This window comes from Mastigoproctus giganteus, chromosome 3 (genome assembly GCF_048544385.1).
Source record: "Mastigoproctus giganteus isolate SK-2022 chromosome 3, ASM4854438v1, whole genome shotgun sequence".
Lineage (NCBI taxonomy): Eukaryota > Metazoa > Arthropoda > Arachnida > Uropygi > Thelyphonidae > Mastigoproctus > Mastigoproctus giganteus.
Window position 1 is genome coordinate 37,162,518 of NC_143577.1, and position 18,844 is coordinate 37,181,361.

Sequence of the window (18,844 nt, forward strand, 5' to 3'; positions counted from 1 at the left end):
AAATTATAAATATACATCTGGAGAATGAGCAGTTTTTAATTTCTTGCTGCTAACTCTCAAATTTCGCTATTTCAGGAATTAAAAAAAAATAACAATAATTTTATATATAATAAAAAATATATATCAAAATGCTGCTAAATTTCTCACCTGCATTGTGTCCTTCATTTCAACAATAAATTCTGTTAATGCATTTGAAATATTTTTTATGTGAGCCATTTCAGTTTTAGTTCCTATTTCCTTTTGACACTTAAATATATTCTGCTTGACATCATTAAGCTCCTTCTGAAATGCTGCAACCTATTAAAGCATTAAAATTCAAAGATTGTAAGTAATAAGTAAATTATATAAAAAATTAAAAATTATAATATTCAAAGAAAATAAAAATTTATATGGTAGTAAAATACAAGACTGAATGAATTTACACATTTTTCTCAATCTATATAATACCTATTTATAGTACTGGATAATGAACTTAGAATTATGGTGGAGTACCCTTCAACGTGTCATGAAATAATAAATTTAATAATATATTAGTGATAATGACGTCACCTTGGATCGAGGCTCTCCAAATGAAGACTCAAGAGCTGCATGCAGCCCTCAAAAGTTTCTAGATTTCCACCTTTTAAATTTATTATCCATAGAATACTGAATTCAACCTTAAATTCCAGCATTAAATATATAGTCTATTGCTTGTTTTAAACTTGCAAATGAAAAATTACAGCCAGAAAGGCAAGCTATCAGGGAGTCAATGCAAAGCAGTGCCAACAGTTGTTTTGCAAACATCAATGAGAAACTAATGTCTTGTCTGCATACATTATACGAGAGGGGTGTTCATTTAATTTTTGGACTGGTCCACGATTTTATATTTACTGTGTGAACTTTCCATAACTGCTGCTAGAGACGCTCTCCCTGATTGCTATTGAGCAGACTCTGTGTGCATATGAAATAATTTTAAGAAAATTAAATGAACCTAAATTAAATGGATGTAGAAAGGATGAGAAAAAGAAGTTCTGCTAAACACATCAAAGCATATCTAAATGGTAATAACCTAGGGTAAAAAGGATTATTGTCATCAAGCAAGCACTAGAAGAAAAAGAATGTATTCTGACTAGGGCCACAGTTCTAACAGAAATAGGATAGTATGGAGAAAGTTAAGTCAACACTTTCAGTTCACAGAAAGTTAAGTCAACTCATATAACTTAATATCTCTTCCATCTCAGCATGCACACTACTAATATAATATGGAAACAGTTATGTTTAGAAAAGTAACCTCACCTCATCTACTATGGCACACATGAAAGGGTCTTGAGTTTGCACATTTACTTCACTGCTCTATTCACATGAATAAAAAGAAACAAAAAATAGACATTACGGAAGTAGAAACAAAAGCAATATAATAAGAAAAACTTTCAATAAATTTAATCATAAAAAAATTCTCTATGGGCATAAATTAAACACAATAATTTTGGCCATACTGAAACTCTTAAGGATTACCCTTTTAAAAAAATAATACTAATGAGGATTAAAAAAACTTAACTAACACTGTTGTACTAACAAATAGGTTTATCTCATTACTTAGTATTAGCATTAGCAAAGGCACATGATGCAAGAAGCAAGCTTATATAGCATCAGCCAAAAAAAAAAAAAAAAAAACCCCTTATTTAACCCATCCACTCGGTCCAAATGTTTGTCAAGTTCTGCCTTGAATCTATTTAAGCTATCAACTTCTACAACGACAGATGGAAGTTTGTTCCAGCAATCACCCACCCGCTGGCTAAAGGCAAACTTCCGCACATCTATCCTACAAACGTCTTTCCTCAATTTGAATTTATGCCCTCTCAGGTGATTATTCTGAGCAAGAGGAAGAATCCCATCAGCATTGAGCATGCTCAAACCATTCAAGGCTTTATACACCTCAATCAGATCATCTTGCAGGTGCCTAGTCTCCAGACACTGTAATTTGCAAAACTTAAGCCTTTCTTCGTAAGAGCAACCCTTTGTTCCATTCACTAATCTTGTTGCCCTTCTCTGTACTCTTTCCAACAGCTCTACATCCTTCTTAAAATGAGGCCTCCAGACCTATATACAGTACTCAAGGTGTGGCCTGACCATTGCCTTATACAAGGGGATAATCACCTCCTTATCCCTGCTAGAAAAATTCCTGTATATCATTGACAAGACACCATGAGCTACCCTTGCAGACCGTCTGCACTGCTCAGAAAACTTCATATCTGCCTGCACAATTACCCCCAGGTCCTTTTCATTCTCTACCACTGTCAGTGAGATACCACAGAGTTGATACGTTACTCTGGGATTAACTTGATTCCACATTATTAAAAGTCTACACATTGCTTCACCCTAATGTTGATAACAAAGAAAAGCCTACCTCAACCCTTTTACATCTGTTTTATGCCAAACACAAAAAAAAATTAGTTCAACGATATTAACAATGTATAACATTATATAAAATTGTGTCTATAAATTTTTCCGCAAGAATTGAAACAATAAGCATTAGCCATTTTTGACTTTCATTTAATTTTCTATCTGTCTGTATGGAACATCACTCCTGTGAAGGATGTCTTTCTCTTTGACCCTGGGGCAGAATGTAGTGATTTTATATATATAAGACAAGTCAGGTTCACCATCAGCATCACAATCTACAATGTTTTTCTCAGAAATCAACAAGAGAAACTGTTGAAGAGTAGAAGTGTAGTGCTAGGCAAAATATCATGAATGTATATACAAAACTACAAGAAGAAATGCCCAAGGAGAGCAATTCCATTAATGAAATTAAGAAAATTTAAAAAAGGGCAGTAAAATCACAAGTCAGTTTTTAATTTCTGATCAGAAATTATAAATAACATTAATATTTATTTTTTAAACATATAGTGAAACATATTTTAAAATTATTTTTTGTTATATTGGCAAAAAGACAAAACGTTATGATACACTACAAATGGGAGCAGGGCATATTAAACCATTAGGCCACTTGTTTTATGAGGAGATACTTCATCTTTCTCAGTGGTGTCAACTTAAGTTGAAAAGATATAATTCACACAGCATGAAATTTTTGACCCATTCTTTACTTTAATTTGTTACAAAATTAAAACTAAAAATTTTATTAAGTTATCCCAATTTTCCTAACCTAGTAAGTAATAAGAGTGATATTTTATCTCTATGGAAAACTTTTCATAAATCTCACACAACTGGTCATGGGACAGACTAATGTTAGCTCTGATTGGCTTTCACTAGTCATGCCTTACAGCTAATCTCTTGTCATAACTGCTGGTCCACAGTGACAAAATGAATTTATACCAGTAACTATAAGCTGCTAGAGGGCCGTTCACATTCATCCGAGTGATTTTTGTGCTCCTTAATAAATTAAAATTTAATTAGTTTTACCTTATCTTATACTTCTCAGAATATTCATATGAAAATCTTCTCAGCCTCCAGTCTTCAAAGAAAACATCTGCTGAAAGATTCAAGAAATCTATAATCTTGTGGAAAGCCAATTTTTCCTGTGAAATACTTCAATTCTGACCTCTAACTTTACATTTTGAGCTGATCCACTGAAGGGAAATAGATCACTTTAAAAAGGGATCTATTTCCCTTCTTCACCCTACTAGAACAGCATTTGGAAAAGTCACATTTTCACCACCTGAAGGAATTTAATTTCTACTTCACTGGTTGTCCCTTAAAATAGTTTCAAGTGAAAAGATTTTTAAGAAAAAAATTAAAATGACTCATTGACACAAAATTCAAGAAGATTTTTTTTATATATAAACCCAAAACAAGGAAGCCATATTTCTGTAATGACTACAAACTTTTCCTGTGTTTAAAACAGATTAAAATTTCAAAAAGAAAAAATACTTGTAAAAGTTGCCCCGCATACTAGACACAAGTCAAACCATGGCAACCAAGTCCAGTTACTGAAACCAGGAATTTGTTCATTGTTGATTACAGAAGACAATTAAAAAATAGCAAGAAGTTTTTTTTAAAAACCTCAGGGGAAAAAAAAAAAAAGTCAAGAATTTCACAAAAATCAACTGCATTAGAGAAACAACTCTATTTCTTTTGAATATGAATCAACCACTTTTCCTCTCTGCAATCCCCATGACAGTAATCTGAATTTCAGTAATTAATCCAGACTCCTCTGTTCATCCAACTTTGTACACACTAGTCATAAAGGCTATTGGCAAACTCATCCAGATAAGCAAAGCAAGTACCACCAACACTAAAATTTCCCTTAAAAATTACACCTACAACTGGATTTTGTAGAGCATTAAACCATTCCCCACTACAACAGTTATGGTGGGGGATGGCTTGACTAAATTTCACCGAATTATGCATTAAGATCAAAAGTTTCTGGAACAATTTTTCCTTGATGAGTTCTATCCTGTTTCACTGCGAAAGCAACACTGAATATCTTACTACAAGAGAGCAACCTGAAAGTAAATCTCCAGAACACAATAATCTCCCAAACTTAGATTCAAAAGGCTTGTATACTGTGCTGAAATACTGCCCCCTTCATCACAAAATAAATGCCAACTATTACTAACTTACTTTTGATGGGAGTGGCACAAATACAGTAGAAACAAAATCAAACTTTGGCCACAAGTCACAGTCTATGCACAAACAAGCGAAAGGAAATGCACTCTCAACTGCAAGGGATATGGAAATCTACTGAAGCTGAGCTTAGCTCTCAACATCAATGTAGGAGCAAAGTATTAGTGCTCAATATAGGATGAAAATCAAATAAAAACAAAAAACAGCCAACTCTATCACCTAAGGCAAGTCAAACTGGAAAACATAGCAGAAGAAAAATGGGAATTTTTCTTCTGCTATGTTTCTTCTGCTCGGAAGAAGAATGGCAAAAAAAAAAAAAAAAAGTCTGAAATTTATTAAAAAAAAAAAAAAGAAGTTTCTCATAAAATTATAAATTTCACAAAATGCCCATAAAACCTGGCAGGTACATCACAGCTATTTCACATAGAACAGATATTCAAGGAGACCTGAGCCATTCAATGCAGTATCAGAACAAACATCAACAGAGGGAGATTAACTCTATTTCCAAGCCAGCTTTTCCATTCCTATTCTTTACCCCCAGATGAGTCAGCTTTGCCTCCCAACAGACAAGAATGCATCCTGTACAAATTCAAATTATTATTTTACTGTCACCAGAGCCCATCTCCTTTTACTCATGATTGGCTAATTACAACTTCAATTTGAAGAGGACTTCAGAAATTCCTTTAGTCTTCAATGGGAATTCAACCAAACCTCTAAATAAGTGGTATAAAACGAGGTATTGTGCCAACTTGGCTGCCACAGAGGACAATGCATCTAAGTACACCAACAATAAATGACCTTTTGTTTCTAAATTTAATTAATAACAGATTCGGATGCCTTCATGATGCCCTCTAACTCTTCCAAACCGATAATGTTAGTAAGGACTACTGAAAGGAGAGTAGTAACAATCAACAATGGCTTACAAGAGGATTAGAGGATTTCAGGATACCAGTCATATTTTTTCCAATTAGATTGTACAGAACAAAACTACAAAAGGCCATTTCACACAGAGCCAGCAAATAGGACATTAGCAAACAGTTCTTTTAACAGCACTCCAACTCTTTCATTAGGAAGCATATACAGTGAAACTTCCCTTTAACGGACAGACATGGGGAACGAAAATTTGTCCGTTAGAGAGAAGTGTCCACTAACAAGAAGTCTGAGGAAGAAAAAAAAAAGAAAGAAAGAAAAATCGTTAAACGTTTAATGTAAAATTAAATTAAAATATATACAGATTTTGAACAATATTTTTGTAAAAAATATACAATTACATACACAAGAGATAAAGAAAAATCGTTAAATGTTTAATGTAAAATTAAATTAAATTATATACAGATTTTGCACAATATTATACATACAATTGTGCTATGCATATTATGACTTTATCTTAAGAAAAATACATACAGTAATCACTTATTTTCTTCTGCACCTTCTTCCGGCTGATAATTTTGTTTTCAACATTTGTTTGGAGTGAAGAAACCATCGAAAGGCCTTCAGTATCTTCTTCAGCGGCGAAAAACATTTTTAAACGATTGATTTGTATGAGCGCTTCTTCTATTTCCATTGGTGGTTCGTCATTAATATGTTCTTCGACAGAATGACCTCCTTCCATTTCTTCATCCTCATGAGGAACTTCTTGAAAAATATCGATGATAATGTCGTTGATATCTAGAGCACCATCTTCTGTAGTGAGGTTCGAATCTATATCTTTGTAGTCAGGATCACTTGTAGCTGAAGTATCATACATTATCAATAGATGTTGAAGTTCTTGTTCGTCTTGGTGCTCCACATTGCTGTTCACAACTTCAATTTTTGCATTGGAGAAGCCAGACTTTACAAAACAGTTCACAACAGTTTGTTTTCTAATTGCTTTTACTGAAGAGGAAATCCACTGAATCGCATCTAGGATGCTTATTTTCTTTGCAAGGTCACTCGAACATATTACATTGTTCATGTTTGCAATGAGATGTCTTAAAACACGTTTTCTGTAGTGAAGTTTAAAATTTTTTATTATCCTTGATCCAAGGGCTGACACTCTGCAGATGTGTTTGGTGGCAGAAAAACGATTTGAATGTTGGACAATTCAATGTGCGGGTGAGATGCAGCATTATCCATGAAAAGAATAATTTTTCTGTTTTGACGAATCATGTTTTGGTTAAAGTGACTTGTCCATTCGCTCATAATATCTCCTGTCATCCACACTTTTTTATTAGACTTCCAGTCAACATTCAAAAGATTCAACTTTATGCCCTTGAAACAACGAGGATTTTGTGGTTTTCCTATAACAAGAGGTTGTTCAAAGCCTCCCAGCATATTTGTACACAATAGTACAGTCAAGCGTTCCTTAGAAATTTTTCTGCCCTGGCACTTTTCATTTTTTAGACTCATTGTTTTTTCAGGAAGAGCTTTAAAAAACAACCCTGTTTCGTCACAGTTGTAAATATCCTTAGCTTCAAAATCACGACATAACTCTTCCAATTTGATGGTCCACTCTGTTACAACCCCAGTATCAACAGATCCACCTTCACCACTTACAGTTTTCCAAGAAATTTTATGCCGAGTTTTGAACTTTTCTAGCCATCCCACAGAAGCTTTGAACTCATTTACTCCCATAGATTTCGCAACCTCCAAAGCCTTTTCCCTAATAATAGGCCCATTAATGGGACTTTTTTAGCATGTGCGCGACAAAACCACTAATACGTAACATTGTCAATTTGAAGTCCAACAGTTTTCGGGAATGATTTTTGAACGTGATCATTTCCATGTTGCCAAAATTGTTTGAGCAGTTCATTTTTTTTTCTTTAGGATGTCGCTTACCTGCGTCTTCTCGATTTTGAATTTTGCAGCGAGATTGCGATAACAAGAGGTTGTTCAAAGCCTCCCAGCATATTTGTACACAATAGTACAGTATTTTTACACTATTTTTTTGCCGATCATACGCATTAATGAGTTCGACTTTATCTTTTAAAGTTAAATGTTTACGAGAAGACATTGTGCACTTCACACGACACTGAACAAAACTGAAAACTGAAACTCAAAAGACGAAAGGCCGACCAAATTCATCCCCCCCCTGCAACACACCGAATTCATCAAGTGTTTTACACGTGCCTTAAAATTCTTGAAAAGGGTTTACAACTGCGACATAAACCTTGATAAAATTCAGGGAATCGGAAATAGAAAATAAACACACGATTGAGGCAATACGTGGAAGAAAAGTTCCTAGAAAAAGGGACGTGAGCTCTCCCGCAGTCCGTTATGGGGAGATCAAATTAAGTGCTAATCTAAACGAAACAGTGCAGATTGCCTGTCCACGTCCGTTACAGAGAATGTCCGCTAAACAGAAGCTGAAAACACGTTAAAACCAATGGAGGTGAGTTGGGGAATTTGAAAATGTCCATTGTAGAGAGATGTCCATTAAAGAGAGGTGTCCGTTAGGAGAAGTTTCACTGTAGATCTATATTCCTCAAGTGTGGATTTGGGGGTGTAAATACACATATCTGTTTTTCCAAGGCCATTTCAATTTCAAATAATAATAATATCCATTTACGTTTGAATTGTCCTAAAATTTTTACAGTATGCTGTCCTCTCTTATTGGTGCAGTTTTAATAGATGGCAGCACAAAATTAACTTTGAAAATCAAAGGAAGCCATCACACTACCAGTCACTGCTGTCTGATTTTGGCTTAAAAAAAAAAAGCTGACACTGAAGAAATTCTTTTTAATTCAGATAGAAAAGTTGATGAAATCACATTAAGTGATAAATAAGTGCCTCAAAATAGGTGGTAGATGACTTTCATCAACTGGTGAAATACCACCACTTTGCTTATTGGAGGCTTGAAGTGGTGTTCAAAGTCTCCCCCCCCCCCCCCAAAATACTTCTCCTTCAACCCATGCACGGTACTAAGTACTATAGGTTTTGATACCTTTCATGTTTGGGGTTTTCATAAAAAAAAAAAAAAAAAAAAAAAGTAACAATGCACTCTTTTTACATTTTCCTTTTTTCTTTTTTTTTTTTTTTAAATTCTGGTTGAATTTTTGATAATTTTATTCTAATTCTAATTTTATTTTTATTCTAATGCATGAACTTAGGCTGTACAAAGTTAAGTTTACAAACCAAAATTCATGAAGAATCTTGTTCCACAGAACTTGTTCCCTATCAGAAACTGCCTACATATTCAGAAAACATACCCTTGAAAGGGTTGAGATAGTACAATATATAAGTTACTTCTTTTTGTTTTAATATTCATTATTTGTCACAATAGAAGGTTTCAAAGTGAAACTGAAATTGTTTCACCTTGAAACTAAAGATGACCTTTAGTTTCTATTTAATGTAATCAGTGGAAATCAATTAAATAAATTACAATAGAATCTCATAAACCCAGCATCCTTGGGGGCATAGCATGTTCTGGATTTTTGAAAATTGCAGTTTTATGAAAGTTAGACTACGTATTCAGGGATAATTTTTTTTTTATTAGATAATATAGTATCTTTGATCACTATAATCTCCACTGAACAACAGTCACCAGCACTAAGTCAAAATGTTAACTTGTACCGCCAGATTGGTTCAATGGGTAATGTACTCACCTAAGAAATAAAGGTTGTGGGTTGGAATGCTGACTCTGGGGTATGGATGCTGCAATTGTCCAATATTTTTTTAATATGAAGTATAAAAGTGTGATATAATTTCAGAAATTGAATTACCTAAAAAACTAAATATAAACTGATGTACTATTAAGTATTACACTGTGGACTAGTATTGAATGTCCCACAAAATGAATGATTTTACACACTGCAAACACATAGTAACAATGGAATACAGTCCAGGAAATATGTAAAACAGAAAATTTGGTACCTTTGGTGTTTTTTTTTTAAGTATGATCAGCCTATTTTCCCTTTGCCCCTGTATGGTCAACTACCCTCAGAGAAATGTTCAAAAAGTTCTAGATTTCTGAGGTTTTATTCTAATTAGTTGCAAATGCAGTAACACTACTTTATCATTAATTCAAAAAGTTTCTCTAAGAATGAAATTCCCATGTGTACATATAACTCAAGGCATCAGTATTTAAGTGAATTAGCATTATAATATAAATGAAGTAAAGTAAATCTTACCTTCGGCAAAATGGTGTCTTGTTTTTGTATTATTGTAACTGGCTTTACCTGAAGAGGTTTGCTACTTAATTTTGAATCACTAGTTGAAAGATTTTGCACTACAGGTTGCTTAACTGACATGGAGAGAACTGAATTGCTTGTAGGAGCCATTTTCGATGGCAGAGGCGAAATGGCTACATTTTGGTTTAGTAGTGGCGAACTAAGTGGTGCTACTACTGGAAGAGATGGCTGCTTTAAATCTGGCTTTAATGCTAAAAGTTTTAAAAAAATAAAAATAAAAATAAAATAAAATAAATAATAATAACAATAAAAATATCAGAAACTAAAAAATACTGGAAAATCAGACATTATAATAAAGAAACCTGAAGGTGATAACTATAGTAATTCTAGATAAGTCAATATAACAAGAAAATTAAACAAATATTACAAGACCAAGAAATGCATAATCAATAATAATTATACCATAAATAAAATGAAAGGCAAAATAGACAAGTTCCTTACAGCTTTACGTAGTAAAAATGAAATTAATCTACACACCTTACAATTCATAGGTATAAGGAACAATATTATGCCACATATCTTTGGTATTATCAAACTACATAAACCGGATAAACCACTTCCATCTATCATTTCATACAAACCACCAGCATTTGCTAATCTTTATTCATATATCATAAAAATTACATCAGCTCTCACAAAATTTTTGAAGTTTAACAAGTATAGAATAGAGCTCATGTCAAACCTGCAGGCAGTGCCGTACCTAGATACGAGCGAGCCAGGCAGCCGCCCAGAGCCCAAGAATGTAGTGGCCCTTATTCCGATGATATTTTAATTTTTTTTTTAAATATAAAAAACAAAAGGTTGTTTCTTAATATAATACTTTCATTGTACAAAAAAAAAATTCAATATTAGATTATTTATATTACAGTAAATTTATTTATTTTACAATCAGATGTTAAAAGAAATTAATTTTTGCCTATTTTTATTATTTAGACCTATTTTTAATGCAACAAAAAACCCACAATAATGCAGATACACATTTAAAACTGTTCGCTTTCATCAAAACGCTATCCCATTGATACTTAACAATGACAGTTTTCAACTCAGAGAAAAGGATGCCATTTTCTGCTTTTGCTGAAAATTATTTTGTCATGCAAATATTCTCTTTAAAACTACTGGGTTCTGTTCTTGGCGCCATTCACAAGATAAGCTGGCATGAGAAGAACTCTCAAAATCATAAAATATGCATGCAACAGTGGATGAAATTAGAGCCCCAGTTAAAATCAAATAAAATTATGGACGTTGTAAATCAAAATTTGATAGAGAAATAAAAATAAATATATATATAAAAAATAAAAAAAAATACTGGAGAATGATTCCAGGAATGAGTAATTGAGATAATTAAATTTTTAGCTTCAGAATGAACTCTGAGTGGACCGGGGTTGATGCCCATAACTACTAAATAGGATTAACATTTGTATTGATGATTTATTGTAAACTACACTGACTTGGTGGTCATGCCGGAGTATAAGCAAGAATTTTACAAGAATAGAAGATCTTTTTTTATGTTCCATGTGTCACGCATAATTTAAATTTAGTTGTATCAGATGCAGTTTTCATTTAATCTAATCTTTGTAATTATATTTTAGAAATTACAAAGATTATATGCGATTTGCACTGCTTCGCCGAGTAGGTGTGATATTTCAAAAAGGCACACAAAAATTACTGTGAAATCTCTACCAGAAACAAGACGAGAAGGAAAGATAAAATCTGTTGAAGCAGTATGATATCAGTTAAGGGATACTACAACTGCATTAAATGAAATCAAGAAACAGGCCAAAGGAAAAGATGCAAAATTGCAGTCTGAAATACAAGGTTTGTTAACAGAAATTACTTCTTTTAAATTTATTATAAGTGTAGTTGCATAGCATGAAATATTGGGTATTATAAATAATGTAATATAGTTGATATGAACACTGCAATTATATTGATAGAAGGTGCTCTTAGTCAACTAAATGAATTTAGGACATCAGGATTTAAATTATGTATGGATTTAGTTGTATCTTTCCTTCTAATCAGTTCCATCGGGGGAATTATTATATGCTAACATCAACATTTCTCCTCGGATATTATTAACGTTGCCAATTACGGTTGTGTCAGGAGTGAGGAGGTTTTCAAGACTCAAAATGATTAAAACATATTCACTAACAACAACTGGGCATGAACAAATTCATGTATTGGCCATTATGTCAATAGAACAAGATGTACTAAAAGATATAAAAACATTAAAGGTTATAGACAAATTTATATCGAATAAATATTGCAAGGTAATGATGTGAAAATTTTATAGAAATAATGTACTAGTCATTAAAGTTAAAAAAATAATTATGAATTGAATAATCTTTGGGTGTTTCCTTTATTTTTCAATTTTACGAATTCCACCTTAAATTTTTGCGAGGGGCCCCAGATGAATATTTCGTTTGGGACTGACTTCTGTCAGTCCTGGGTGAAATATTCATCTCTACGACACTGCCTGCAGGGTACCAATATAATTTACTGCTTAAGTAGGTTTTATTGATTAATGTGTCTCTTCCCATGAGATTGCACAAATTATGCTGGAATTACTTTGACCATAAAGAAAGATCACATTGTTAACCAGTCTATGCATGAAGTAATCATTAAGTACATTATAGATGCAATCAGAAGGAAGAGACAATGTGTGGGCAAGAAAACATTGGAAATTACTCAATGATAACATTCCTGCTTATTCTTATTTACCATTTTTATTCATCTGATTTTGTACTATGCAAGTTTTATTTTTTTCCTAACCTAAAGAACTCATTAAGGAGACAACAAATTTATGATGAAACAGAAGTTATGGCAGTTGCAACAAATATAATCAAGGAAATTTCAAAAAAAATAATAATAAATAAAAGAAAAAAGGGAATCCAAGGAAGTTTTTATCGCAATTATAATACCATTGGGGAAAATATGTGCAAATAGCCAGTAATTTTTTGAAAAAAATTGATGTATAATTATCTGTAAATATGTGTGCTTAAATAAAAATTCTGTCCTGGAAACAGGGCTCACATTACCATCAAAATCTTAATACCAGTATTTCGGTACTTTTAATTTATGAAACCGAGATACCGGTATTCCAAAAAAAAAAAAATTTTCGCAATAAATTTCGATGACAGTTAGGTGCAATAAAGTAAGAAAAAAAACAAGTACAGGTGACCCCCGCTTAACGCTGATCATTCGTTCCGGAAAAACAGAGCGCTAAGTGAATCCGCGCTAAGCGAGCGCCGCTTTCCCATAAGGTAACATATGTATTTGTGAGCTGCGGTCGGTGCCATAGGATATTTCCTAATCAATAATAAACGGTAATGAAAAGATGTACAAATGTCGGTCAAAATATTTAATATTCAAATATTTGCACATATAAAATATTCTGCATTACATACGTATAATTATGTGGTAACTACTTGAGTCTCAAAAGTAAACAAAATTCCAATTAAAATAATGAATTTAATTGATTTAATTTAATGGATGAATTTAATCATGAAAAATGTGTGGATTTTGAGTTGAACTTTGGCCCTCTTCCAAATAAACTAAAAGGGGTATTAATTTTAAATGGCCCGCAGTGTTACCACCCAACAATAAAGTCAACCGATCCTTCGCCGCTTTGAAAAGCAACTTGGCATGTTTTTTGTTCTTTCAATATGAAACTTCTTTTAGGCATTCGTTTCCACAAAAGTCCTGCTTCATCTATGTTAAAAACTTATTGAGAAGTATAACACATAATACCCCTCTTCAATAATTTTAACAAGTTCTTTTTTGAAAGTTTCGGCTCCTTAATCTGCACTAGCGGCTTCTCCCGGGATTTTAAATCTATTCTACCAGTTTTAAATGGTACCACATTTTTTTTTTTTTAGGCAAGTTTTCTTCAGATCATCGTATTGGCTAATCTCTTTCTCTCTCTCTCTTTTTAATATTTAACTTAACTGAATTCTGCATTGGAATATTATCTTCAAAAAAATTAGTCTTTCCATTTCAATCCTAATAGCCGGTCTAGTCCTAGTTGCTTGCAGTGGAACAGCTATCTTTCCCGCTGCTAAAATTAATTCTTTATTTTTTCATAATTGTTCTTACAGTTAAATTTGCGAGTCCTAAATTATGGCACACATCCGCTTGTCGTTGACCGAAATCGATTCGCTTCAAAACGTCTAATTTAATTTTCAAATTCAGTCTTTTTCTTACATTTATAGTCTTCGTACCGCGCCCACGTTGTTGCATTTTCATTCCTGTCGGTCATTATTAGCTCTTCGAAAATACAACTGCGTTGGTTGAATTAATTATGATACAATGTTCAAGTAAACTGTCCGTTACGCACGATGTCTAATACTGTACTGAGTGATGACTAACTAGACTTCGGATAAATGCATATAACGCAATTATTACAAGAAATATATTTGATCATTTTTTAAAATGTTGATCTCGGAACTACGTAACAAGTGACTGTACTTAAATTAGCGTGAGAGAAAATTTCACTGAGCGTGGGAAAATTGCTCAAGTCGGCGTGGGAAACGTTTTAATGCTGTTTTGCTATTCATTTTCAAGCTATCGACTCCATCAAATGAAACGATTTCGTTAAATATGTAAAAAATGTAATCTGTAAAAGAGCGTTATAGTGATCTGTGACAGCGTTATAGTCAGATACGGGTTATAATATAAGAACAGTGTTATAGCGAATCAGCGTAAAGCGAACCGCGTTATAACGGGGGCCTGCTGTAATTACTTGAATTCACGTTTAAAATCAAACTTTTATTACAATGATAAATATTCTAGAAAAAATTATTAAACATACAGTTATTCTAAAAACAAAAAAATAAGCATCCACACTACCTGTCTGAATAAACTGGATCTAATTTTGGTACATATTTAATTAGTAGCAGAAAATGTCCTTTCAGATTCTGTGCTGGTTGGTGCTTTGTCCTTTTAGATTCTGTGCTGGTTGGTGCTTTAACCTTTGCAGGTTAAACTGCAACTCGTCTACGACTTTGAGATAGTCGTAGACGAGTTGCAGTTTAATCCCCCCCCTTATTCCCTCATCTTCAAACAATCTTATTTCCTTTTTGACTTTTTATGGCACTATATTCGTATTAACGAAAAAGAGGGGTTGACATTTAAGCTTGGTGTGGAAACCAAATCTAAGTTGGGGGGGTATTTATTTTTATTTCCCTGTAACTTAGTATTGCCATCAGTGGCCATTGTTATGATTTTAGTACAACAGCTCCCCTCAAGCACTAAGCCCCACAAACTACGTGACTGCATTAAAAAATTTGAATTTCCAGGAGCTGAGGGATACCCCCCCCACTACACATACATGAGTATATATATTATATGTGAGCTGTCAGTTTCTCAAGAGCAATGACACAAATATAAAACAAAAGTCATTTTTCATACAAATCTACTTATAATACATAACTGGTGTTCATTTACATTTAATCTATTCATTTTTTCTCATTTAATCTGTTAATACATGTTATCATTTCCATAAAATTTCTCTTAATTAACAACTCTCTCTACAGCTGCAAACACTTAACTAATTCAATCTTAATCACTTCCTCATATTTCTCTTAATCAGCAATATCAATTCTCTTCACAACAGCAATCCATAAGTTGCTAACTTAATGCTAACAATTCCATGTAATCTCTCTTAATTTAGCAATATCAATTTTCTTTACAACTTCAACCAATAAACCAACTCAATACTAAACATTTCCATATTTCTTGTGTTTCTTCAACTTCAACCTTACTCTAAAATAATCTCCCACTTTATCTAAGTACCATTTCCAAAACAACACAGTTCAGAGGACTTACCTTCCTTCTCTTTCAAGGTAGGAATTCTTTGTGCAGGTTCCTTCCACGGAGTGCGGTGATGTCTCTCTTAGTTGAACTCTGAATCTCTGCTGTGTAGCTCTTCCAATACTGTCTTATTTTGGGATTTCAAGAACAGTTCTCTGTTAATACTGAAGGAAATTACCACAGCAGTAGTAGAAGCCAGGGCACTATCTGACTGGCTTGTTATTCAACTTCCGGATTAACTTCTAGCACAGGAACATGCCTTGTGGAACCCTTCCCTATATAGCTGCACACTCCCACAACTGGACCCGAACTGAACTCAGAACTACCACTGGAAGTCTGCAATCCCTCTGAACAACAACCACAAACCCCTCTTTTGGTGCAAGCACCATATTTATTTCCTGTTCATTTATTTATTTATTAAATTGATTGCAAGTTACAATCGCCCCCAGTACTACTTTTTTATACGCAAGCTTATATGAAAACCCCAGAGGAGTTTGCATGCATTTATGTATCTCCCCCTATGTAATTTAAACCTGAGCCAATCACAGTGTTATTCTTTAAACTCACTCTTTTTCCTTTGGTGGGAAAAACAGAATATTTTTCCCACACAACGAAACACTTTCATCTTTTACCTCAGGATCACCTGTTCACAATACCTTTGAAATGCTCCATACCAACACCCTTTCCCAAAATGCACTAAGTGTCGCATTCTCAAGTAGCAGTGTAATAGAGGGATTAAAATATTATTCAGAAGCTTTTAATTTTAACCCTTCCACACCTGCCATACCACTGTTCACCATATTCCTTAATTGCACTACGGCCTACTGCCACTAATGGAAATATTTCAGTAATAATGTTTTCATTATTCCTTAAGTGCTTTATTTTCACACACACTATACTTACTAAGAGAAATTTTATGTCTTACAGTTTCATGATATTTTCAGATTTCTGTTGCATTTGTACTCTGTATAACAATCCCTCATTTGCAAATTCAGCAGTATTAATGATTTATTGTTGTCTATTTTATAACCTTTATGTGAATAACCCATGGATAATTATTTTTTAAATTAGTACTGAAAAACCCAGTATTTTTGTATCAATACTGGGATTTGAATACCGGAAAAAAATGGCTGGGATCCCGGTTTCAAGATCCCAGAATCTCAGTATCGTAAGCCCTACCTGCAATGTTGTGATTCTACCTTGCACAATACTTACCATATTATATGAAGTGATGTTTCATTGTTTTTAGATATTAATAATGTGCTTAACCTATGTTACTGAACAGCAAGACAGTGAACAGGTTATCATGAATTATCACTAGATGTGCTACAAATGAAAGAAAAAAGAGAAAATATAAAAGCTAAGTAACAAGCGGAAAGAAAATGCAAATATATGAAATTGAAACTATGAAAAACTAGCAAGAAGTGCCAAAGGTTAAAAATGAGACAAATGGCTGTAGACAATACAATACAATATTATGTACAGGCAAAATGGAACTGCAAATTGGTTGTTGTTATTTGGTTTTTAGGAGCATTAGCAACTAAGGCCATCTTGCTCCGGGGATATGCGGTGGTCATTCCCTGACCTTTCCGCATCCTCCATATTTGATGGTCATGGGCTCGAACCCCAGTCTAATCAAGAAGCGTGTGCTACTCACTGCTGCTCTTGCCCACCTGGCTACGGAGGCACCCTGCTAATTGGTAACATTAGCTGGAAGAAGGAATATTCTGAAGTGAAAAGAAACAAAATATTGTATTCACATAAACATAAAATACAGAAAAATACCTATTTAGTGGAATCATATATTTAGATGTTTAGTAAATGACCACATTTAGTGTAAGAAATTTTTGGCCTCCAAGGACCTTGATTTGGTTTGACCACTGTGGCCAAAATAATAAGTCAATATTTACACTTTCTTTCTGCTAGGCCTTTGTGCCAATAGTTATAACTATAGTACTTCAATAGCTGTAACTACTGCACTGCATGGAAAAGGTTTGGATTCAAATCCCAGCAGAACATGAGGAATTTTTATGATATGGCAGGGCACCTCCGTAGCCAGGTGGGCAGGAGCAGTAGTGCGTAGCACATGCTTCTTGATTAGACCGGGGTTCGAGCCCGTGAGCCACCAAATACGGAGGATGCGGAAAGGTCAGGGAATGACCACCACGTATCCCTGGGGCAATATGGCCTTAGTTGCTAATGCTCCTAAAAACCAAATAACAACAACAACAATATGGCAGAGTGAGTATCTGCCAAGTCACATTCCCTATCTCACTGCAAAGTGAATGAGCTCTGGAGTGAGACAGGGTTTCATTACTTTGTGTTTTTGTAGTTGCCAGAAAAAAAAACAAAAGAATCAAACAAATCAACCCCAATTTTTTTTACAAAACTAAAGAACTGATTGATTGATTTAATTTTTAATGGTGCACTGGCAGCACAAAACTAAAAAAAAACACCAACTGAAAGTTATGAGTTGTTACATCAAGTTTATGGGGAAGATACTGTGTCAAGAGCTTGAGTATTTTTGAATGGCATAAAAGATTAGAAGGAAGAGAGAGAGAGCATGGAAGACGATGAATGAACAGCCCATCCGGTATCCATGAAAACCGATGAAAATGTGGACTGGTAAAGACATTAATTAGAAGTGATCATCATTTAAACATTAGAATTTTTGAATCAGAACTCAATATGGACAAAGAAACAGATAAATTTTAACTGAAAATTTAGGCATGAGAAAAGCATGTGCCAAGATGGTGTCAAAAATTTTGAATGAAGATCAAAGAATTAAAACACTTCAAGTCTGTGAAGTTTTTAAAAAAATTGAAGACCCAGACTTTGAGTTCTGTAATTACTTGTGATGAAAGTTGACTGTGCCAGTATAACCCAGAAACTAAAAGGCAATCAATGCAATGAAAGACAAAACAATACCCCAGACCAAAAAAGCAAGAGTGTCAAAATCAAAAATGAAAACTATGCTTTTTGTTTTCATCAATATTAAAAGTATTCTTATGACCAAATACATCCCACCAACTCAGACTGTCATCAAACATACTACACTGAAGTTCTGACAACGATGCATGAAAAAATTCAAAGAGACATGAATTGTGCAAGGATGGATCAATGCTCCCCAACACATAATGTGCTCTCTGTTCACTAGTTTCTGACAAAAAAACAAATCCCTGTGTGTGAACATGCACCCTATTTCCCAGACCTAGCCCCTTGTGACTTTTATCTCTTCCCTAAACAAAAAGTGTACTTATAGGAACCCGTTTTCAGTCCACTGAAGATATTCAAAAAAACAA

General features: G+C 33.7%; 1 protein-coding gene across 1 annotated transcript in view; it reads right to left on the reverse strand.

The window, feature by feature from the left end:
- Positions 1-18,844, reverse strand: part of LOC150087884 (uncharacterized) — a 295,573-nt gene that overhangs the window by 164,753 nt on the left and 111,976 nt on the right. The window contains exons 16-18 of the mRNA XM_090369951.1: positions 9,675-9,925; positions 1,276-1,332; positions 148-297 (exon numbers count right to left, since the gene is read on the reverse strand). Of these exons, the coding sequence (XP_090226077.1) occupies positions 148-297; positions 1,276-1,332; positions 9,675-9,925 (458 nt within the window). The remainder of the gene's footprint in view (positions 1-147; positions 298-1,275; positions 1,333-9,674; positions 9,926-18,844) is intronic.